The 23,765-nt window shown below is 37.7% G+C and overlaps 2 protein-coding genes across 2 annotated transcripts in view; one reads left to right on the forward strand and one right to left on the reverse strand.

Moving 5' to 3' along the window:
- The window catches only part of chrnd (cholinergic receptor, nicotinic, delta (muscle)), a 29,194-nt gene extending 15,723 nt beyond the window's left edge, over positions 1-13,471 (reverse strand). The window contains exons 1-3 of the mRNA XM_073830962.1: positions 13,079-13,471; positions 12,565-12,710; positions 12,353-12,397 (exon numbers count right to left, since the gene is read on the reverse strand). Coding sequence (XP_073687063.1) covers positions 12,353-12,397; positions 12,565-12,710; positions 13,079-13,136 — 249 coding nt within the window. The 5' untranslated portion in view covers positions 13,137-13,471. The remainder of the gene's footprint in view (positions 1-12,352; positions 12,398-12,564; positions 12,711-13,078) is intronic.
- Positions 13,472-17,655: 4,184 nt separating this feature from the next.
- camk2n2 (calcium/calmodulin dependent protein kinase II inhibitor 2) lies at positions 17,656-19,930 on the forward strand. The gene is made up of 2 exons (XM_073831153.1): positions 17,656-18,051; positions 18,636-19,930. The coding sequence occupies exons 1-2, from the start codon at positions 17,883-17,885 to the stop codon at positions 18,704-18,706; spliced, it is 240 nt and encodes a 79-aa protein (XP_073687254.1). The 5' UTR covers positions 17,656-17,882; the 3' UTR covers positions 18,707-19,930.
- The last annotated feature ends 3,835 nt before the right edge of the window (positions 19,931-23,765 follow it).

The raw sequence follows: 23,765 nt of genomic DNA on the forward strand, positions 1-23,765 counted from the left end.
TCTTTAAAATATTCTTGTATATTTATTGTGTTGGATCGCTGGAGTGTTTTTATTTAAATGCTTTTAAAAGACGTGCAGTCATGTATAATGCCAGTCAGGTTAGCTCCGATCCGTGAAAGCTCGTCTGTATAACACATTTGCTGAAGACAGTGCTTTAACTTTGAAATAAAACAGATCACAAAAGGCTGATTTGTTGATGTGTTCTAATGGGTATTTACAAACAAATCGCTGAAATATATTTATTTTAAAGGCGTTCTAATTCGTGCAATTTATGTTGTTTGTGAGCACATACAGAGAGAGTTCGTGCTGACGGCTTGTATACTCGCTGAAGGGTGCAAGCTTTCCTTTTACAAGAACTGCTCTCAAACCACTGAATTTAGCTGTTGATGTGTTCTAATGGGTATTTAGAGTTAAATCGCTGTAATATTTAAATTTTAAAAAGCGGTATTTATTTGTATTTCCACCGATTTCAGAGTGACTGTAAGCAAGAGGTTTGAGTCCCGCCTCTTCAGTGGAGAGGTATTGCGCCTTTAGATGGCGCATTTTTTCTCAGCCCATTGAAATCCCATAGAAATTTTTCATGTAAAAAAATTAATATTAAATCAACTGTAAGTCTGATCATTCCAAAAAGATATAGCAACACTTTGGTGACCAGGGCCCAGGGCTCCGGCGAGTTTGGGGCTTGTAGCCTTAAAGCTCTAGGAGGAGTAGCGTATAGAATTTTAGTCTCAGAAGAAGTTTAATAATAACTAGAAGCTAAAGTTCGATGACAAACTTTAAATGTTGGCTTGGAGAAGCAAACCGGGCAGCCTTCGGGCAAAAGGGCCAGCCCAGAAAACTTAGAGCTCTCTGATTGAATTGTTGCTAGTAAAAATGCTATTACGATAAGTAATGTTTAGTATATTTTAGGCTAAAACAGCTTGCCATAGAGGATTTATGTGTATTTTAGGTTAAAACGGCTTGCCATACAACAAGTGTGCAGCGCGTGCTTGAAAGCGTTGCTGTGCGGTTGAGCCTAAAAGCAGAAATAAGCAAGCATTTAAGCTGTGTAATATATTACTGTACTATTATTGTGTTTAATCGCTGGAGTGTTTGTATTTAAATACCTTTAAAAGACGTGCAAATGATGTCTTTGATGATGCAGATGAAGACTGAGCAGTGCATTCAATGTTAGTTAGTTAAGCCTGTGAAAAAAGTCATTTGCACTCAATGTAGGTCTTTAAAATATTCTTCTATATTTATTGTGTGGAATCGCTGGAGTGTTTGTATTAAAATACCTTTAAAAGACGTGCAAATGATGTCTTTGTTAACAGACACATAAATGCAGCCGTGCATCTCCTGTTAGTTAGTTAAGCCTATGAAAAAAGTCATTTGCACCCAATGCAGGTCTTTAAAATATTCTTCTATATTTATTGTGTGCAATCGCTGGAGTGTTTGTATTTACATGCCTTTAAAAGACGTTCAGTCATGTATAATTCTCAGACGGACATCTCGGAGCTCCTGTCTAACACACTGCTGAACACAGCGCTCTCTGTATGAAAAAAAAAAAAAATACTCACAAACAACTGCATTTAGCTGTTGATATTTTCTAATGGGTGGAATGAATTAAACCGCTGCAATATTGTAATTTTACGTTCTAATTCGTGCAAATTATATCGTTCGTCTCCATGTATACTCGTTGAAAGCAATCTGTACGCGGTGAAGGAAATGCTTAGGGTTTTGAATAAATTCGCTCAAACAGCTGAATTCAGGTCTTGATGTGTTCTAATGGGTATTTAAAATTAAATGGCTGGAATATTGTAATTTTAAAGGCGTTATTTATATGCATTTTCCACCGAAGTCAAAGTGAAAGTATGGGTCACAGCTCGGTAACATGTTCGTTAGTGAAACCTATTGAACAGCTCATTTGCAGCTAATGTAGTTCTTTAAAATATTCTTGTATATTTATTGTGTTGGATCGCTGGAGTGTTTTTATTTAAATGCTTTTAAAAGACGTGCAGTCATGTCTAATTCTCAGACGGAGATGTGAAGCTCATCTGTAACACATTCTGTAAAGATCTACAGCGGTTTAACTTTTACACAAAACAGCTCACAGCTGAATGTAGCTGTTGATGTGTTCTAATGGGTATTTAGAGTTAAATCGCTGTAATATTTAAATTTTTAAAGCGGTATTTATTTGTATTTCCACCGATTTCAGAGTGACTGTAAGTAAGAGGTTTGAGTCCCGCCTCTTCAGTGGAGAGGTATTGCGCCTCTAGATGGCGCATTTTTTCTCAGCCCATTGAAATCCTATATAAATTTTTCATGCAAAAAAATTAATATTAAATCAACTGTAAGTCTGATCATTCCAAAAAGATATAGCAACACTTTCGTGACCAGGGCCCAGGGCTCCGCCGAGTTTGGGGCTTGTAGGCTTGAAGCTCTAGGAGGAGTAGCGTATAGAATTTTAGTCTCAGAAGAAGTTTAATAATAATAATAAGTTTAAATAGCATAACAATATGTTGGCTTCTCCAAGCCAACATAACTAGAAGCTAAAGTTCGATGACAAACTTTAAATGTTGGCTTGGAGAGCCAAATTGGGCAGCCTTGGGGCAAAAGGGCCAGCCCAGAACACTTAGAGCTCTGTAATTGAACAGCTTGCCATAGTGGATTAATATGTGTATTTTAGGTTAAAACGGCTTGCCAGACGAGATTCGTGCAGCGCTTGCTTCAAAGCCACGACGCGTTGCTGTGCGGTTGAGGCGAAAAGCAGAAATAAGCAAGCATTTAACCTTTTTATTATATGATTGTACTATTATTGTGTTGAATCGCTGGAGTGTTTATATTAAAATACCTTTAAAAGTCGTGCAAATGATGTCTTTGTTAACAGACACATATATGCAGCCGTGCATCTCATGTTCGTTAGTGAAACGTTTGAAATAGCTCCTTTACACTCAATGCAGCTCTTTAAAATAGTCTTCTATATTTATTGTGTGCAATCGCTGGAATGTTTTTATTTGATTACCTTTAAAAGACGTGCAAATGAATTCTTTGTTGACACAGACGGATGCAGCCGTACATCTCATGTTCGTTATTAAAAACCTTTGAAACAGGTCATTTGCATTCAATGCGGCTCTTTAAAATATTCTTCTATATTTATTGTGTGCAATCGCTGGAATGTTTTATTTAAATGCCTTTAAAAGACGTGCCAATGAATTCTTTGTTGACACAGACGGATGCAGCCGTACATCTCATGTTCGTTATTAAAAACCTTTGAAACAGGTCATTTGCATTCAATGCAGCTTTTTAAAATATTCTTCTATATTTATCGTGTGCAATCGCTGGAGTGTTTTTATTTAAATGCCTTTAAAAGACGTGCAAATGATATATTTGTTGACAGACTGATAATGCAGCCATACATCTCATGTTCGTTAGTAAAACGTTTGAAATAGCTCATTTACACCCAATGTAGCTCTTTAAAATATTCTTCTATATTTATTGTGTTGGATCGCTGGAGTGTTTTTATTTAAATGCTTTTAAAAGACGTGCAGTCATGTATAATTCTCAGACGGAGATGTGAAGCTCATCTGTAACACACTCTGTAAAGACAGCGGTTTAACTTTTATACAAAACAGCTCACAGCTGAATGTAGCTGTTGATGTGTTCTAATGGGTATTAAGAGTTAAATCGCTGTAATATTAAAATTTTTAAAGCGGTATTTATTTGTATTTCCACCGATTTCAGAGTGACTGTAAGTAAGAGGTTTGAGTCCCGCCTCTTCAGTGGAGAGGTATTGCGCCTCTAGATGGCGCATTTTTTCTCAGCCCATTGAAATCCTATAGAAATTTTTCATGTAAAAAAATTAATATTAAATCAACTGTAAGTCTGATCATTCCAAAAAGATATAGCAACACTTTGGTGACCAGGGCCCAGGGCTCCGCCGAGTTTGGGGCTTGTAGCCTTAAAGCTCTAGGAGGAGTAGCGTATAGAATTTTAGTCTCAGAAGAATTTTAATAATAACTAGAAGCTAAAGTTCGATGACAAACTTTAAATGTTGGCTTGGAGAGCCAAATTGGGCATCCTTGGGGCAAAAGGGCCAGCCCAGAACACTTAGAGCTCTGTAATTGAATTGTTGCTAGTAAAAATGCTATTACGATAAGTAATGCTTAGTATATTTAGGCTAAAACAGCTTGCCATAGTGGATTAATATGTGTATTTTAGGTTAATACGGCTTGCCATACGAGATTCGTGCAGCGCTTGCTTCAAAGCCACGACGCGTTGCTGTGCGGTTGAGGCGAAAAGCAGAAATAAGCAAGCATTTAACCTTTTTATTATATGACTGTACTATTATTGTGTTGAATCGCTGGAGTGTTTGTATTAAAATACCTTTAAAAGTCGTGCAAATGATGTCTTTGTTAACAGACACATAAATGCAGCCGTGCATCTCATGTTCGTTAGTGAAACGTTTGAAATAGCTCATTTACACTCAATGCAGCTCTTTAAAATATTCTTCTATATTTATTGTGTGCAATCGCTGGAATGTTTTTTATTTGATTACCTTTAAAAGACGTGCAAATGAATTCTTTGTTGACACAGACGGATGCAGCCTTGCATCTCATGTTCGTTATTAAAAACCTTTGAAACAGGTCATTTGCATTCAATGCGGCTCTTTAAAATATTCTTCTATATTTATTGTGTGCAATCGCTGGAGTGTTTTTATTTAAATGCCTTTAAAAGACGTGCAAATTATGTATTAGTTGACAGACTGATAATGCAGCCGTACATCTCATGTTCGTTAGTAAAACGTTTGAAATAGCTAATTTACACCCAATGTAGCTCTTTAAAATATTCTTCTATATTTATTGTGTACAATCGCTGGAGTGTTTTTATTTAAATGCTTTTAAAATACGTGCAGTCATGTATAATTCTCAGTCGGGTAACGTAAGTTAGCTCCGAGCCGTGAAGCTCGTCTGTGTAATACATTTGCTGAAGACACTGCTTCAACTTTGAAATAAAACAGATCACAAACTGATTTAGCTGTTGATGTGTTGTAATGGGTATTTAGAGTTAAATCGCTGTAATATTTTAATTTTAAAGGCGTTCTAATTCGAGCAAATCATGTCGTTTGTGAGCAGATATACAGAGAGAGTACGTGCTGAAGCTGTACACGGTGAAGGAAATTCTTAGAGTTGTGAATAAATTAGCTCAAATAGGTCTTGGTGTGTTCTAATGGGTATTTACAATTAAATCGCTGGAATATTTTAATTTTAAAGGCGTTATTTATTTGCATTTTCCACCTAAGTCAAAGTGAAAGTAGGTCAGAGCTCAGCGATCTCCTGTTGAGTAGAGAGGATTTACTCCTTTAGAGGGCGCCTTTTTCTCAGCCCATTCAATTCTATGGGACATATTTCCATTCAGTGGAGAGGTATTGCTCCATTAGAGGGCGAAATTTTAGGAATTTTTAATATAAAAAAATTAATATTAAATCAACTGTAAGTCTGATCATTCCAAAAAGATATAGCAACACTTTCGTGACCAGGGCCCAGGGCTCCGCCGAGTTTGGGGCTTGTAGGCTTAAAGCTCTAGGAGGAGTAGCGTATAGAATTTTAGTCTCAGAAGAATTTTAATAATAATAATAATAATAATAAGTTTAAATAGCATAACAATATGTTGGCTCTCCAAGCCAACATAACTAGAAGCTAAAGTTCGATGACAAACTTTAAATGTTGGCTTGGAGAGCCAAATTGGGCAGCCTTGGGGCAAAAGGGCCAGCCCAGAACACTTAGAGCTCTGTAATTGAACAGCTTGCCATAGTGGATTAATATGTGTATTTTAGGTTAACACGGCTTGCCATACGAGATTCGTGCAGCGCTTGCTTCAAAGCCACGACGCGTTGCTGTGCGGTTGAGGCGAAAAGCAGAAATAAGCAAGCATTTAACCTTTTTATTATATGATTGTACTATTATTGTGTTGAATCGCTGGAGTGTTTGTATTAAAATACCTTTAAAAGTCGTGCAAATGATGTCTTTGTTAACAGACACATAAATGCAGCCGTGCATCTCATGTTCGTTAGTGAAACGTTTGAAATAGCTCATTTACACTCAATGCAGCTCTTTAAAATATTCTTCTATATTTATTGTGTGCTATCGCTGGAATGTTTTTATTTGATTACCTTTAAAAGACGTGCAAATGAATTCTTTGTTGACACAGACGGATGCAGCCGTGCATCTCATGTTCGTTATTAAAAACCTTTGAAACAGGTCATTTGCATTCAATGCGGCTCTTTAAAATATTCTTCTATATTTATTGTGTGCAATCGCTGGAGTGTTTTTATTTAAATGCCTTTAAAAGACGTGCAAATTATGTATTTGTTGACAGACTGATAATGCAGCCGTACATCTCATGTTCGTTAGTAAAACGTTTGAAATAGCTAATTTACACCCAATGTAGCTCTTTAAAATATTCTTCTATATTTATTGTGTACAATCGCTGGAGTGTTTTTATTTAAATGCTTTTAAAAGACGTGCAGTCATGTATAATTCTCAGTCGGGTAAGTTAGCTCCGAGAAGCTCGTCTGTGTAATACATTTGCTGAAGACACTGCTTCAACTTTGAAATAAAACAGATCACAAACTGATTTAGCTGTTGATGTGTTGTAATGGGTATTTAGAGTTAAATCGCTGTAATATTTTAATTTTAAAGGCGTTCTAATTCGAGCAAATTAGGTCGTTTGTGAGCAGATATACAGAGAGAGTACGTGCTGAAGCTATACACGGTGAAGGAAATGCTTAGAGTTTTGAATAAATTAGCTGAAATAGCTGAATTCAGGTCTTGGTGTGTTCTAATGGGTATTTACAATTAAATCGCTGGAATATTTAAATTTTAAAGGCGTTATTTATTTGCATTTTCCACCTAAGTCAAAGTGAAAGTAGGTCAGAGCTCAGCGATCTCCTGTTGAGTAGAGAGGATTTACTCCTTTAGAGGGCGCCTTTTTCTCAGCCCATTCAATTCTATGGGACATATTTCCATTCAGTGGAGAGGTATTGCTCCATTAGAGGGCGAAATTTTAGGAATTTTTAATATAAAAAAATTAATATTAAATCAACTGTAAGTCTGATCATTCCAAAAAGATATAGCAACACTTTCGTGACCAGGGCCCAGGGCTCCGCCGAGTTTGGGGCTTGTAGGCTTAAAGCTCTAGGAGGAGTAGCGTATAGAATTTTAGTCTCAGAAGAATTTTAATAATAATAATAATAAGTTTAAATAGCATAACAATATGTTGGCTCTCCAAGCCAACATAACTAGAAGCTAAAGTTCGATGACAAACTTTAAATGTTGGCTTGGAGAAGCAAACCGGGCAGCCTTCGGGCAAAAGGGCCAGCCCAGAACACTTAGAGCTCTCTGATTGAATTGTTGCTAGTAAAAATGCTATTACGATAAGTAATGCTTAGTATATTTTAGGTTAAAACAGCTTGCCATAGTGGATTTATGTGTATTTTAGGTTAAAACGGCTTGCCATACAACAAGTGTGCAGCGCGTGCTTGAAAGCGTTGCTGTGCGGTTGAGCCTAAAAGCATTAATAAGCAAGCATTTAAGCTGTGTAATATATTACTCTACAATTATTGTGTTTAATCGCTGGAGTGTTTGTATTAAAATACCTTTAAAAGACGTGCAAATGATGTCTTTGTTAACAGACACATAAATGCAGCCGTGCACCTCATGTTAGTTAAGCCTATGAAAAACGTCATTTGCACCCAATGCAGGTCTTTAAAAAATTCTTCTATATTTATTGTGTTGAATCGCTGGAGTGTTTTTATTTAAATGCCTTTAAAAGACGTGCAGTCATGTATAATTCTCAGTCGGACATCTCGGAGCTCATGTCTAACACACTGCTGAATGCAGCGCTTTCTGTATGAAAAAAAAAATAGTCACAAACAACTGCATTTAGCTGTTGATATTTTCTAATGGGTTGACTGAATTAAATCGCTGCAATAATGTAATTTTAAAGGCGGTCAAATTTGTGCAAATTTTGTCGTTCGTATCCATGTAAACTCGTTGAAAGCAATCTGTACGCGGTGAAGGAAATGCTTAGGGGTTTCAATAAATTCGCTCAAACAGCTGAATTCAGGTCTTGATGTGTTCTAATGGGTATTTACAATTAAATGGCTGGAATATTGTAATTTTAAAGGCGTTATTTATATGCATTTTCCACCGAAATCAAAGTGAAAGTAAGTCTCAGCTCGGTAACATGTTCGTTTGTGAAACTGAAAAGCTCATTTGCAGCTAAGGTAGTTCTTTAAAATATTCTTGTATATTTATTGTGTTGGATCGCTGGAGTGTTTTTATTTAAATGCTTTTAAAAGACGTGCAGTCATAATTCTCAGTCGGGTAAGTTAGCTCCGAGCCGTGAAAGCTCGTCTGTATAACACATTTGCTGAAGACAATGCTTTAACTTTGAAATAAAACAGATCACAAAAGGCTGATTTGTTGATGTGTTCTAATGGGTATTTACAAACAAATCGCTGAAATATATTTATTTTAAAGGCGTTCTAATTCGTGCAATTTATGTTGTTTGTGAGCACATGTCGAGAGAGAGAGAAGCCTAGTGCTGACGGCTTGTACAAGCGCTGAAGGGTGCGAGCTTTTCTTTTACAAGAACTACTCACAAACCACTGAATTTAGCTGTTGATATGTTCTAATGGGTATTTAGAGTTAAATCGCTGTAATATTAGAATTTTTAAGGCGGTATTTATTTGTATTTCCACCGATTTCAGAGTGACTGTAAGCAAGAGGTTTGAGTCCCGCCTCTTCAGTGGAGAGGTATTGCGCCTTTAGATGGCGCATTTTTTCTCAGCCCATTGAAATCCCATAGAAATTTTTCATGTAAAAAAATTAATATTAAATCAACTGTAAGTCTGATCATTCCAAAAAGATATAGCAACACTTTGGTGACCAGGGCCCAGGGCTCCGCCGAGTTTGGGGCTTGTAGCCTTAAAGCTCTAGGAGGAGTAGCGTATAGAATTTTAGTCTCAGAAGAAGTTTAATAATAATAATAAGTTTAAATAGCATAACAATATGTTGGCTTCTCCAAGCCAACATAATAAGTTTAAATAGCATAACAATATGTTGGCTTCTCCAAGCCAACATAATAATAATAAGTTTAAATAGCATAACAATATGTTGGCTCTCCAAGCCAACATAATAATAAGTTTAAATAGCATAACAATATGTTGGCTTCTCCAAGCCAACATAACTAGAAGCTAAAGTTCGATGACAAACTTTAAATGTTGGCTTGGAGAGCCAAATTGGGCAGCCTTGGGGCAAAAGGGCCAGCCCAGAACACTTAGAGCTCTGTAATTGAACAGCTTGCCATAGTGGATTAATATGTGTATTTTAGGTTAAAACGGCTTGCCAGACGAGATTCGTGCAGCGCTTGCTTCAAAGCCACGACGCGTTGCTGTGCGGTTGAGGCGAAAAGCAGAAATAAGCAAGCATTTAACCTTTTTATTATATGATTGTACTATTATTGTGTTGAATCGCTGGAGTGTTTATATTAAAATACCTTTAAAAGTCGTGCAAATGATGTCTTTGTTAACAGACACATATATGCAGCCGTGCATCTCATGTTCGTTAGTGAAACGTTTGAAATAGCTCCTTTACACTCAATGCAGCTCTTTAAAATAGTCTTCTATATTTATTGTGTGCAATCGCTGGAATGTTTTTATTTGATTACCTTTAAAAGACGTGCAAATGAATTCTTTGTTGACACAGACGGATGCAGCCGTACATCTCATGTTCGTTATTAAAAACCTTTGAAACAGGTCATTTGCATTCAATGCGGCTCTTTAAAATATTCTTCTATATTTATTGTGTGCAATCGCTGGAATGTTTTATTTAAATGCCTTTAAAAGACGTGCCAATGAATTCTTTGTTGACACAGACGGATGCAGCCGTACATCTCATGTTCGTTATTAAAAACCTTTGAAACAGGTCATTTGCATTCAATGCAGCTTTTTAAAATATTCTTCTATATTTATCGTGTGCAATCGCTGGAGTGTTTTTATTTAAATGCCTTTAAAAGACGTGCAAATGATATATTTGTTGACAGACTGATAATGCAGCCATACATCTCATGTTCGTTAGTAAAACGTTTGAAATAGCTCATTTACACCCAATGTAGCTCTTTAAAATATTCTTCTATATTTATTGTGTTGGATCGCTGGAGTGTTTTTATTTAAATGCTTTTAAAAGACGTGCAGTCATGTATAATTCTCAGACGGAGATGTGAAGCTCATCTGTAACACACTCTGTAAAGACAGCGGTTTAACTTTTATACAAAACAGCTCACAGCTGAATGTAGCTGTTGATGTGTTCTAATGGGTATTAAGAGTTAAATCGCTGTAATATTAAAATTTTTAAAGCGGTATTTATTTGTATTTCCACCGATTTCAGAGTGACTGTAAGTAAGAGGTTTGAGTCCCGCCTCTTCAGTGGAGAGGTATTGCGCCTCTAGATGGCGCATTTTTTCTCAGCCCATTGAAATCCTATAGAAATTTTTCATGTAAAAAAATTAATATTAAATCAACTGTAAGTCTGATCATTCCAAAAAGATATAGCAACACTTTGGTGACCAGGGCCCAGGGCTCCGCCGAGTTTGGGGCTTGTAGCCTTAAAGCTCTAGGAGGAGTAGCGTATAGAATTTTAGTCTCAGAAGAATTTTAATAATAACTAGAAGCTAAAGTTCGATGACAAACTTTAAATGTTGGCTTGGAGAGCCAAATTGGGCAGCCTTGGGGCAAAAGGGCCAGCCCAGAACACTTAGAGCTCTGTAATTGAACAGCTTGCCATAGTGGATTAATATGTGTATTTTAGGTTAAAACGGCTTGCCAGACGAGATTCGTGCAGCGCTTGCTTCAAAGCCACGACGCGTTGCTGTGCGGTTGAGGCGAAAAGCAGAAATAAGCAAGCATTTAACCTTTTTATTATATGATTGTACTATTATTGTGTTGAATCGCTGGAGTGTTTATATTAAAATACCTTTAAAAGTCGTGCAAATGATGTCTTTGTTAACAGACACATATATGCAGCCGTGCATCTCATGTTCGTTAGTGAAACGTTTGAAATAGCTCCTTTACACTCAATGCAGCTCTTTAAAATAGTCTTCTATATTTATTGTGTGCAATCGCTGGAATGTTTTTATTTGATTACCTTTAAAAGACGTGCAAATGAATTCTTTGTTGACACAGACGGATGCAGCCGTACATCTCATGTTCGTTATTAAAAACCTTTGAAACAGGTCATTTGCATTCAATGCGGCTCTTTAAAATATTCTTCTATATTTATTGTGTGCAATCGCTGGAATGTTTTATTTAAATGCCTTTAAAAGACGTGCCAATGAATTCTTTGTTGACACAGACGGATGCAGCCGTACATCTCATGTTCGTTATTAAAAACCTTTGAAACAGGTCATTTGCATTCAATGCAGCTTTTTAAAATATTCTTCTATATTTATCGTGTGCAATCGCTGGAGTGTTTTTATTTAAATGCCTTTAAAAGACGTGCAAATGATATATTTGTTGACAGACTGATAATGCAGCCATACATCTCATGTTCGTTAGTAAAACGTTTGAAATAGCTCATTTACACCCAATGTAGCTCTTTAAAATATTCTTCTATATTTATTGTGTTGGATCGCTGGAGTGTTTTTATTTAAATGCTTTTAAAAGACGTGCAGTCATGTATAATTCTCAGACGGAGATGTGAAGCTCATCTGTAACACACTCTGTAAAGACAGCGGTTTAACTTTTATACAAAACAGCTCACAGCTGAATGTAGCTGTTGATGTGTTCTAATGGGTATTAAGAGTTAAATCGCTGTAATATTAAAATTTTTAAAGCGGTATTTATTTGTATTTCCACCGATTTCAGAGTGACTGTAAGTAAGAGGTTTGAGTCCCGCCTCTTCAGTGGAGAGGTATTGCGCCTCTAGATGGCGCATTTTTTCTCAGCCCATTGAAATCCTATAGAAATTTTTCATGTAAAAAAATTAATATTAAATCAACTGTAAGTCTGATCATTCCAAAAAGATATAGCAACACTTTGGTGACCAGGGCCCAGGGCTCCGCCGAGTTTGGGGCTTGTAGCCTTAAAGCTCTAGGAGGAGTAGCGTATAGAATTTTAGTCTCAGAAGAATTTTAATAATAATAATAATAAGTTTAAATAGCATAACAATATGTTGGCTCTCCAAGCCAACATAATAATAATAAGTTTAAATAGCATAACAATATGTTGGCTCTCCAAGCCAACATAATAATAATAAGTTTAAATAGCATAACAATATGTTGGCTCTCCAAGCCAACATAATAATGTACTTACATGCTCCATCCACACATTTGTTAGTAATGTTTCATCAACTTCTTTCTGTCATGGAAAAACAACTTTTTTAGACACACTTGCACAGCATCAGATAATATTTATATTTCCCATATCACAGTATATGAAATAGCACATAATAATATCTCTGATTCGTAATATCTTCTCTGCTCTGTGTACAAAAACTGCTTATAGTGGCAATATTATATACTCACCAAGGAAATAAGATTGGAAAGTGTCAGCGCCAAGTAAATATCCACAGTATCATCTTTATTTTCAACCGGACGAAGCTCTTTGTTGTAGCCTCGCTCCTTAAAAAGGTAGTTGATGAGACGTTCCTCTTCATTCCGGCCCCAACATTCTGCAAAATATGTTGAAAGTGAGGCCTAACTGTATTAGCAGTTGCTTGTTTTTGACTGATAAAGTGTGCTTTTTCTCAGGATCCCTTTAACAGTTAACTATTATTAACAAACACATCTTCTACACATCTTGTTCTGTCAAATAAATGTAGTTGGTGCATCACATACGAAAAAACTAAATTATTGCAGTATGCAACTATACAATGATCATAAACTGATTCTTTTACATTATGCATTCAGTCCTAACTTGCCATTTAGTAGTTGTGTTAGTATATAAACAAGAAAAAAACTAAGAGCTGACAGATTAAGGGTCATAAACTCACACTTTTTTAAATTTTAAGCTATTAAATATTCATTTAGCATGTCCTACCTTGGAGAAAGAAGAAAAACAAGGCCACCGTCAACAGATGAAGAAAGCTTCTCATCATGTCATGCCGTTGTGTGACTTCCTATCACTGTTATTATTGTCGTGCCTGTCCAGAGCTTTTCAGCACAGCTTTTCCCTTGACTGACACAGACAGGTGTGGAATCAATCCTGAGGGGAAACAACCACAAGCATAATCTCCAATGTTCACTATCTGTGCTAAAGAGACTGTAGGGGGTGCTCAACAATATCTAAGGGCCCAAAATGAAGAGAAGTGGTCCAGAAACATATATGTCCCCTTCCCAATCCTCGTTCTTGTCTCAATCAAGAAGTCAACCCAAACCACTCCTCATCAGCTGTGAGATGCCAACTGCTCCGCTCTCCTCTTGTGTCCACAGGGCTAGTCTAAAAATGGATCAGCTACATTCCAGTGGTGATCCTACAGCAGGCCACCTGTTACCGAAACAGAATGTGTTTGCACAGACTGTGAGTCTTTAAGGCAAAAGTCAGATCTGTTGGAAGCCGTCAGTGCTGTCTGACACGAGTTCGATTGTAAAAGAGAGTTGGATTGTGATGGGTGTTTTTTTAGCTTTGCTACTATACAAGTTCTAGAAAGTCATTAAAATGCCCAGCAGAGGGAGCCAAAACATAACCCAAGGTTTTTAACCTATAGGCGACAACAGAGTAGGATGGGCAGCTGCTTTTTACATACAGCACATACAGTACAGTATACCCATATTTATTCAATGCTTCTGCATACAATTTAAGGCCAGTGAGGTCTTAAGTTGTGTATTTAAGGAACTGTAACATGTGGTTCTGAATTCACTGATAAATTTAAAAATGAGCACTGGTTACATTGACTTGCATAGTTACATTAATTGTATACATTTTAATTTAGTCAAACTTTAATTCTTGTTACTTTACTAAGTACTTAAAAAGCTGACAAGAGATGATGATTGGCAACTAGTTAGTAAACCTGAGTGCCATTAACAATAAGAACACATACTGGAAATAACTAGGCATCTGAATCACAAATTTCCGATTTGTTTTCCAGTAACAAGCTACTTGAAAGGGATGCAGAATAAGGAATTAATGCTATAGTGACTAATTTATATTGGAATAAACACTGAAATTAAGAAATACTAGTCAATATTAGATTACTTACTACACTCTAAAAATGCTGGGTTGAGTCTGCTAGGTCATTTTATTCAGTTGTTTTAAATCATTTTACCCCGGTTTTGGGTAGTTTTTCTGCACTCTAAAAAATGCTGGGTTGAGCCTGCTGGGTCATTTTATTTGGTTGTTTTCAATATGTTTATCCTGGTGTTGGTTAGTTTTTCTGCACTCTAAAAAATGCTGGGTTACATTTTTAACCCAAATGCTGGGTTTAGCCAGCTGGGTCATTTTATTGGGTTGTTTGTAACATTTTACCCAGGTGCTAGGTAGCTTTTCTGCATTATAAAAAATTCCGGGATGGTTTCATTTTTTTACTCAAATGCTGGGTTCAGCCTGCTGGGTCATTTTATTGAGCTGTTTCTTTTTATATTTTTACCCAGTTGTTGGGTAGTTTACCTGCACTCTAAAAATGCTGGGTTATTATTTTTAACTCAAATGCTGGGTTTAGCCTGCTGGATTTTCTGCATTATAAAAAATGCTGGGTTATTTTTTTTTAACTCAAATGCTGGGTTCAGCTGTTAGGGATCAGGCAGGAACAGACGAACAACGACGTAGTAAAACAAAGTATTTAATAGTCCAACGGGAAACAACGGGAACACAGGGTGGTAAACAATAAAGGGAACAAACACACATTAAATAGACAGACTGATTAACTCATACAGGTGTAAACAATGAGGGAGAAACCAAAACACACAGATCTGCGGGGGGAAATGATGGGAGAAACCAACTAGAAAGTCCAGGGGTGTGACATTACCTCCCCCTCCCGGAAGGCGGGTCCTCACGCCGACAAACAGGAAACTGAACAAAGTTTTAGGAGGGGGCTTCGGGGGAGGACGGACTCCCGGGAGGAGGGCAAAAGATGGAGTCCAGAATGGTGATGGAATAATCCATGGAGGTGATGATGGAGGGAGGAGCCATGGTGGAGGAAGGGCTGACGACTCCAGGGGGCCGACCGACGGAGGTCAGGGATGGTCATGGGCGTCACTGAGGATCTGGAGGGCCAAGGCAGAACCCAAGGCTCTGGCGACCAAGGCGAAGACAGAGATCCGGAGGTCCGCGGCGGAGCCGGAGCAACAGAGGACCGAGGCTGTGCCCGCGGGAGGAAGGAGGTCCACAGAGCCGGTGGGATTCAGCGACGAGGCGCAGCCGGAGGAGTAGAGTCTAGAGGCGAAGGTGGGGCGACGACGGGGCGGAGCCGGAGGGACAATGGTGGAGTTGGTGGACCGACGGGCGACGGTGGAGACGAGGGAGCTGAGAGACGGGGTGGAGTCGCAGGGTCGGAGGGCCGAGGCGGAGTCCAGGACTCAGAGGCTGAAGGCGGAGATGAGGGATCCTCCAGCCATGACGCCGATGGTGACTGGCAGACCCGCGGCGAACCCAACGCACAGATGGTGAGCTGGGGGGGCTGACAGTCCATGAATATATTCCCCAGGTCCAGATTTTGCTCACCCTCAGCGGCGGTGCAGTGGTTGATGTTGTTCTCAGCACTCTCATGCTCCACTGACATCTCCGCCGTGGCGGTTATAGTGGCCGGCTCTCACACCTGATCAGAAGGTCCGTGCAGCTCTGTCGCTCTGGGCTCGGGCTTCCCATCTACAGTGGGCTCAGGCTCGTAATCCGCAAGTCGGGATGGTTGGCTGGGTTCTAGGTCTGGAGTGGTACTGGCGAGATTATCCATGGAACAGGTGGGGAACGAGGGTCTGTTTCTCGCCAGTGTCCACTCCACAAACGCGGCGAAATGTGCTCGAGGGCCTACGAGCTGGAACATTAACATGTAGCCCTCGAGCGGTAATTCCCCCTGCTTCAGCCGTAGAAGGATGAATTCCGGACGGAGTAGGTGATCCATGGGGAAAACGCAAACGGAAACAAAAAGACTGGAAAAAGTGAACGAGAAACAAAAACGGGGTAAAACGCTGAAAAACTGTTTAGGTCGGACTTTCTGTCAGGGATCAGGCAGGAACAGACGGACAACGACGTAGTGAAACAAAGTATTTAATAGTCCAACGGGAACACAGGGTGGTAAACAATAAAGTCCGACAAGGTAAGAGGGAACAAACACACATTAAATAGACAGACTGATTAACTCATACAGGTGTAAACAATGAGGGAGGGAGAAACCAAAACACACAGATCTGCGGGGGGAAATGATTTGAGAAACCAACTGGAAAGTCCAGGGGTGTGGCATCAGCCTGCTGGGTCATTTTATTGGGATGTTTTAAATTTTTTAGCCAGGTGTTGGGTAGTTTTTCTGCACTCTAAAAATGCTGGGTTCAGTCTCCTGGGTCATTTTATTTGGTTGTTTTGAATATTTTTTACTCAGGTGCTAAGTAGTTTTTCTGCACTCTAAAAATGCTGGGTTTAGCCTGCTGGGTCTTTTTATTTGGCTGTTTTTAATATTTTTACCCAGGTGTTGGGTAGTTTTTCCGCACTCTAAAAAAATGCTGGGTTATATTTTTAACCCAAATGCTGGGTTTAGCCCGCTGGGTCATTTTATTGGATTGTTTTTAATATTTTTACCCAAGTGTTGGGTAGTTTTTCTGCACTCTAAAAAATGCTGGGTTATTTTTAACCCAATTACTGGGTTCAGCTTGTTGGGTCAATTTATTGGGTTATTTTTTTTTTTAGATTTTTTAACAAGGAGCTGGGTAGTTTTTTCTAAGCTGCTGGGTCATTTTTTAGTGCTGGGTTATTTTTCTACCCAACTGCTGGGTTGAGCCTACCTCCGACGAACCATCTGCTGAAATATAGTCATAGCATGGACTTTTTGCGTCCTCTACTGGAGAGAGCAGTTCTTAGCGCCGCCAAACACCGATTTGCTGCACTTCTTCAGCGAAATAAAGGTTTGTATACATTTTATTTCATTTATAAAGTGCTGTAAATTATATTATTTTACAAAATGCAAAATACACTTAAATTAAACTGCTACTTTTAAATGTTACATTTTTATTTCTAAAATGTTTGTAAAAACGAATGTATGTAATATTGTAAACTAGGGTGTATTCACCCAAATAAATTCAATTTGTCATATATTTTTGTCCATGGGTGTTCTTGCTTAATAATACATCTTCATCTTTTGACTATTGCTGTTGCCTCTATAATTCAATTTTTTAACAATAATTTTTAAACAATAGTTGACTCAAATAAAACAACCCAGCATGTGTTCTGTCCCATATTTACCCAGCGCTGGGTTGCCAAATAACCCAAGTTGGGTTGTGGTAATAATAGAATAGTTAATAGATAGCCTACTAGTGTAATTCCTAGCTAAACGTCCTACGCTATTGTTCAGATACTGTCTTTCACTCGCTCGTCTTTATTTATTTATTTCTCCATACTCCCTCCCCCTTCAAACCCGGATGAATGACTTCACTTTTCCGTCTGGGTTTCCTTTATGGTCTCGGGATCTCCCTGTATTTCTCACAAGAGCTCATCTGCAGGCGGACGCATCCCTCCTCTCTCCGGTACAACCGACGGTTTGACCAGGGGAGCAGCACGACTGGACCTGCAGATAGTTATTCCAGGGTCTTAGGTGGACTTTCGACGCTGAGAAAAAAAGTAGTAGTCTATTAAGACTTTATCGACAATTAAATAATATTCGCTTTTGCATACAACCTTAGCTGGGAACTTGAGTATAGCCATGTCCGAAGTGCTGCCATACAACGAGGGGAAGATGAACGGTTACGGGGCGGATAGTGATGTCAGTCAGCTTTCCTTCAGCTGTCGACTGCAAGATACGAACTCGTTCTTCGGAACATCACAGTCCAAAAGGCCACCGAAACTCGGGCAAATTGGAAGGGCAAAACACGGTAAGGGAGTTAAAATAACTTTCAAAAATAAATGTTTACACGATAACATTAAAATTGAAATTACCTGTAACAATGGCTAATAAACAGGACAAACATGTATTGATATTACTGTTTTTGTCTCATGAGGTAAACACACAAAAAAATAATATAAATATGAATAAATAAATCTGAGGAAAATTAAAATCTACGATTTAAAAAAAACAACAAATCTGATGCAACATGCAAAGAACTCTTATGTATTCTGTTTTATTATCGTTTAAACTGTAAAATTGGTAAATGTGGCAATTGATAGTTTTTTATTTTCACATATAGTATTGTTTACAATATTTTACAGTAAAATTACATTTATATCTAGTTAAACCTAATATAATTTTTTACTGTATATGATGAGGGAACCTATATAGTTAACCAATTACAGTGTTTTATTTCTATAACATTCTTTTTGCATTTAAATGATGGTTTTCTTTGTGTACATACATTTAAAAACAGCTCTCGACAGCACATTTTCCTGCTGACACGAATAGATAAATGCTACTTTTCTTGCCTTCATGCTTACTATTTAAACTATTGTCTTCTCTCCACAGTGGTCATTGAAGATGACCGAATAGACGAAGTCCTCAAAGGGATGACAGACAAGTCATCTCCCGGCGTGTAAACTTGAACGGTTATACCTCGTCAACCTTTTCTTTTAATCACCGGTTTGAAGCACTTGTCGCCTGTGCATGTGAACGAGAGGTGAAGATGATGGTTCGGTGTACGAGTACAGGACGAAGGATGAAGAGCCACTCTGGACAATGGGTGAATATAGCGAGATTTGAAGATGCTGGCAATTCTCCAACTGAAACCCATCCCAAACCGCTGCTGTGAAGAAAGCTGCCCAAGATTTCTGGTCATTTACCCCCACGTCTTGTAGACGCCGTGGTTCTGGGTGTGAGATTTCATCACGACATCAACAAACAGAAGCCCCTGTTTCATAGGCATCTATCACAATATGAGCTGCTTGTTCAAGGGAGCTGTCCAGTTCAGCACCTGACGCACAACTTGACTGTCTTTCCAGAGAAATAAGCTATATTTATATCTTGCATGGAAATGGGATGGTGTATGTAATCGAGGGAAGATTGATTACATGTTTTATTCACTTCCTCCACATCTACATCCATTCCATTTTCAATCCTTGACTGATCATATGCCCAAAATCCATTTTAACAGCCAATCAATGCCAGCAAGGAAGATCTGAAGAATCAGCAATGGAGGGAAAATGAGAAGAAGTACTTCTTGTTTGATTTATTGCGTCTTTTCTATGACTGTTTATTTGTTTGGCGTCGTGTATAGATTAATATATGCGGTTCTCTTTGCATGAACTTTTCTCTTGTGCCATTGCGGGTGTTTCCACCTCTTTTAAACCCAGGCACGCTTGTTTTTACCGAAATCAATATTTGTATTTTTTATATCTGAATATTTGTTACTCAGAACAATAGTTCAAAGAATAGTTCATCGACACAGACAGGGTATGTGTAGATACAGAGGCATAAAACATAATCATAAAGGACAGAGTGAATGTTATTTTGGGGAGGGGGTTTTGCACATCAACATTAACACGCTTTCCGTTGCAATAAGTGATCATGCCTTTGTTGATAATGAAATGGTTAGGAAATATAATTTCAGAGTATGTTCAACAGCACTCTCACTGTATTTACATCAGTGTTTATTTGAGCATCTCAGTTGATTATTTGTTTGTTTTTGTATTCTTTTCAAATGTTCAGTGTATGGTTTATTGTGCATGGAATATTTTTCAAGCTTATAAACAATTTATGAAGCAAAAAATTGTACACAAATGTCTCTACATTCTACAAATGAATGAATAAATGAATTCAGAAGATTCATTCATCATGAGGTTTCTTTCTTTTACCTAAATAACTGAAAAAAAAAAAACAATGAGAATATAGATCAATAAATGTGACCCTGGAGCACAAAACCAGTCTTAAGTAGCACATTTGTAGCAATAGCCAAAAATCATTAGGATATTAAGTAAAGATCATGTTACATTAATATATTTTGTAAATTTCCCACCGTAAATATATCAAAACTTATTTTTTGATTAGTAATATGTATTATTACTTTAAACTTTAAACGCAATTTTCTCAGATTCCAAATATTGTCCTATTTTAACAAACCATACACCAATGGAAAGCTTATTTATTTAGCTTTCAGATGATGTATGAATATCAATAAAAAAAAAAAAAGACCCTTTTGACTGGTTTTGTGGTCCAGGGTCACAACTGACTAGCACCAAAAAATAATGAATAATAATAACAACTATCCTTTAATTTGGATAAAATCAGGTTAATTTAATGCAGGAATGAAAGCGAATTTGGTAATTTAGGCTTGTTTTCAGAAATTAGAGTGAGTGTTTCCCTCTCTGCCAAACTGACAGCATGAGAACTAATCAGCAAACAAACTTAATAGCTCACCCAATCTGTCAAGCACACTGGCGCATGCGCTCTGGTAATGCAAACATTCAGCTGGTTTAAACTTGCAGATAAAAATACATTTTTGAAAATAATTTTCTCTTTTGGATTACTTTTTGGATTCTCATTGTCGCTACTTTCACGTCACTCGACTTGTATCACTCCGCGGGGTTCTCGTTTCACACAAAAGCAGATGTCGCCAATCTCGCCATCTTGCGGCTCAGTTATCGACTGAAGTGAAAATTACCTCAGGATTTCGGGTAACGTTATTTGCGGTGTTCGTCTTGTTGCTGGAACGATTGGTTTGTACGTTTTGTTATTTGTTTTTCTTAACAAGTTTCTTAGTTTTTACTTTTACGAATAGTGAAAGTGTCTCCATCACGCACTACTTCAACAAATAATAATCAACCAAACCTATTACTAGCCCTGTACCAACTAGTTCATACTTAAATTAATGTTCTCCATTCAAACCAACACAATAAGCAACTTAATAATTAACTATCACTGTGTATAGCCAAATAATTTTTAACTTGACTACTTTCATCAGGCAATGACTATATCTACAGTGCCTTGCGAAAGTATTCATACCGCTTAATTTTTTTGCTGCCTTATGTTAAACTGCTTTAAATTAAGTTTTCCCGCATCAATCTACACTCCATGCACCATAATGGCATAGCAAAAAGGCACGTTTTAACATCTTTGCAAATTTGTTTAAAATAAAAAAAGTACATTATTCCATTGCATAAGTATTCATACCCTTATCTGGGACAGCTGAAATTTAGCTTAGGAGCATTCATATTGCTTGTAGATGTTACTAGACTTCGAGTGAAGTTAACCTGTGGCAATTTCAATTGAGTAGATATGATTTGGAAATGCACGCACATCTTAATAAAAGGTCTAACAGCTAAAAATGTATATCAGAGCAAAAACCAAGCCCTGAGGTAAAAATAGCTGTAGAGCTAGATCACAGAAGCATGTAGTCTCTGTTAACCTGAAAGAAGTTTGAAACAACCAGGACTCTTCCTAGAGCTGGCCTCTTGGCAAAATTGAGAAATTAATGGAGAAAGACCTTGGCTAGAGTGGTGACCAAGAATGAACATATATGCAGATAGGAGAAACTTACAGAAGGACAAACTAATCTCCTCAGTGAAGACACATGAAAACGCACTTGGAATTTGCAAAAGAAAAAAAAAGCACCTAAATGACCCTCAGACTGTGAGAAACAAGATTCTGTGGTCTGATGAACCTCAATTACAAACATCATGTTTAAAGGAAACCAGGTACTGCTCATAACCTGCAGAGTACCATCCTAAAAGCAAAGTGTGCTGGTAGCAGCCTCGTGCTGTGGGGCTGTTTTTCAGTGGCAGGGACTGAGTGACTCGTCAGAGTAGAAGAAAAGCTTAATGCACCAAAATATTGAGATAGCCTTAATGAAAACCCAGTCCAGGGCATTCAGAACCTCAGGCTGAGCAGTAGATTCACCTTCCAACAGGACAATGAGCCTAAGCACACAGCAAGAGTGGCTTATAGACAACTATAATGTCCTTGAGTGGCCCGGCAAAAGTCTGGGCTTGAACCCAATCAAACATTTCTGAAGAAACCTGAAAATGTCTGCCAGACCCCATCCAAGCTGACAGAGCTTGAGAGGTGAAGAGGTGAGGAGAAGAATGGCAGACAATTGCCAAATGTTGATGTGCAAATCTTGTTGCATCATATCCAAAAAGACTTAAGGCTGTAAATGTGCTTCAACTAAGTACTGAGTTAAGGGTATGAATACTTATGTAATGTACTTATATCATTTAAAAAAAATTTTTTTTTTTACAAAGTTGTGACAATTCTGTTTTTGTGTTGTCATTATGGTGCATGGACTGTAGATTGATGTGGAAAAAAAGTAATTTAAAAAAGTTTAACATAAAGCAACATAAAACAAGTAAAAATGAAGGGGTATGAATACTTTCGCATGGCACTGTATAATATTCAAACGTGAGCTCATGTGGAGCTGTTTTTAATGGTATTGTCTAATCTGTTCCTCTCAGGTGAGTGACAAATCACTCTCTTCACAGAATAGGCTGCTTATTAAAGCCAAAGGTCATCATGGGACACCTGAACACTGCTAAACCAACCCTTTTTCTCTCCTGTGTTCCCATAATTCGTCTCACTTCTCATCCATACACCCCTCAGAGATAAACAAGACTTTAAACAACTAGAGCACATAAGCCATTATTGAATGCTCTTTCCACCGGGCTTAAACAAACAACGGTACAGGAAGGTGATGTTTGTTTTGAAGCAAAAAGTGTGTCCAAATTGACCAGTTTGACAACAGGGGAGGTGTTTGTTTAGTAATTTTAAAGTAGAGAACTTTGCAATAATATTATAGTATTAACAAAAGCCTGCAAAAAGGCCTAATATTACCTAATTTGATTATGCTGAGTTCACAAAAATCAATAATAGCTTCATAACACATAGCTGTAATTTTCTATCTTTGGATGTAGTAAAATACCCACAGATGTAGCTTAAACCATCTGGGTCATGTTTGCAATTTTTTCTGTCACTGGCCATTCTAATCTTATTTTCATAACCTTGGCTTACAGCCTAAAATAATGTTTTTAGAATCATTCTTAAATGTGAAAATCGGCAGAGAATTGAACAAATAGTTGTATTTTGACTCAGGGGAAGAAAGCAATCATGCCTTTGTGGCAGTTTTTCTGATTTCTTCACTTTACAAATGGTTTTTGAAATCAAAAATGCTATGTAATGCACATATTTTGGGAGAAAATGTGACACATGACACTATTTTTGCAATCAGTGGCCCAAAATTAGTAAGAAAGAAGTACTGGATTTCATTCAGCAAATATGATGCAGGCAAATTACTGCAGAAAATAATTAAATAAATTTAAAAAATCATTCAGTATATAATTTCTTTAAATAGAATTTCATCTGTCTTACAACCACAAAACCTGACCCACGAAGGGTTCAGTTTCAGTTCAGAAGTTTTATTTGCTGTATCAGTTTTCTTGATGACCCAAACAAATGCCTCCTTGGAGGTGTGTAATGGGCCATGAAGTGACTCAAATAGCACAGAATGAATCTAAACAACCCTCAAGCTCAATTTCTTATTGAGCTCTAAAATAGACACAAATTACATTTCAGCAGAGAATTAAAAATGAATGATTTCTGGTTTATTAATGCAGGCCTCTGAAGAGTTTGCGTTCTGCTGCGGCACGGTGCGGCGTTTGTTGTTTCTCT

The sequence above is a fragment of the Garra rufa genome, chromosome 24 (genome assembly GCF_049309525.1).
Source record: "Garra rufa chromosome 24, GarRuf1.0, whole genome shotgun sequence".
Classification (NCBI taxonomy): domain Eukaryota; kingdom Metazoa; phylum Chordata; class Actinopteri; order Cypriniformes; family Cyprinidae; genus Garra; species Garra rufa.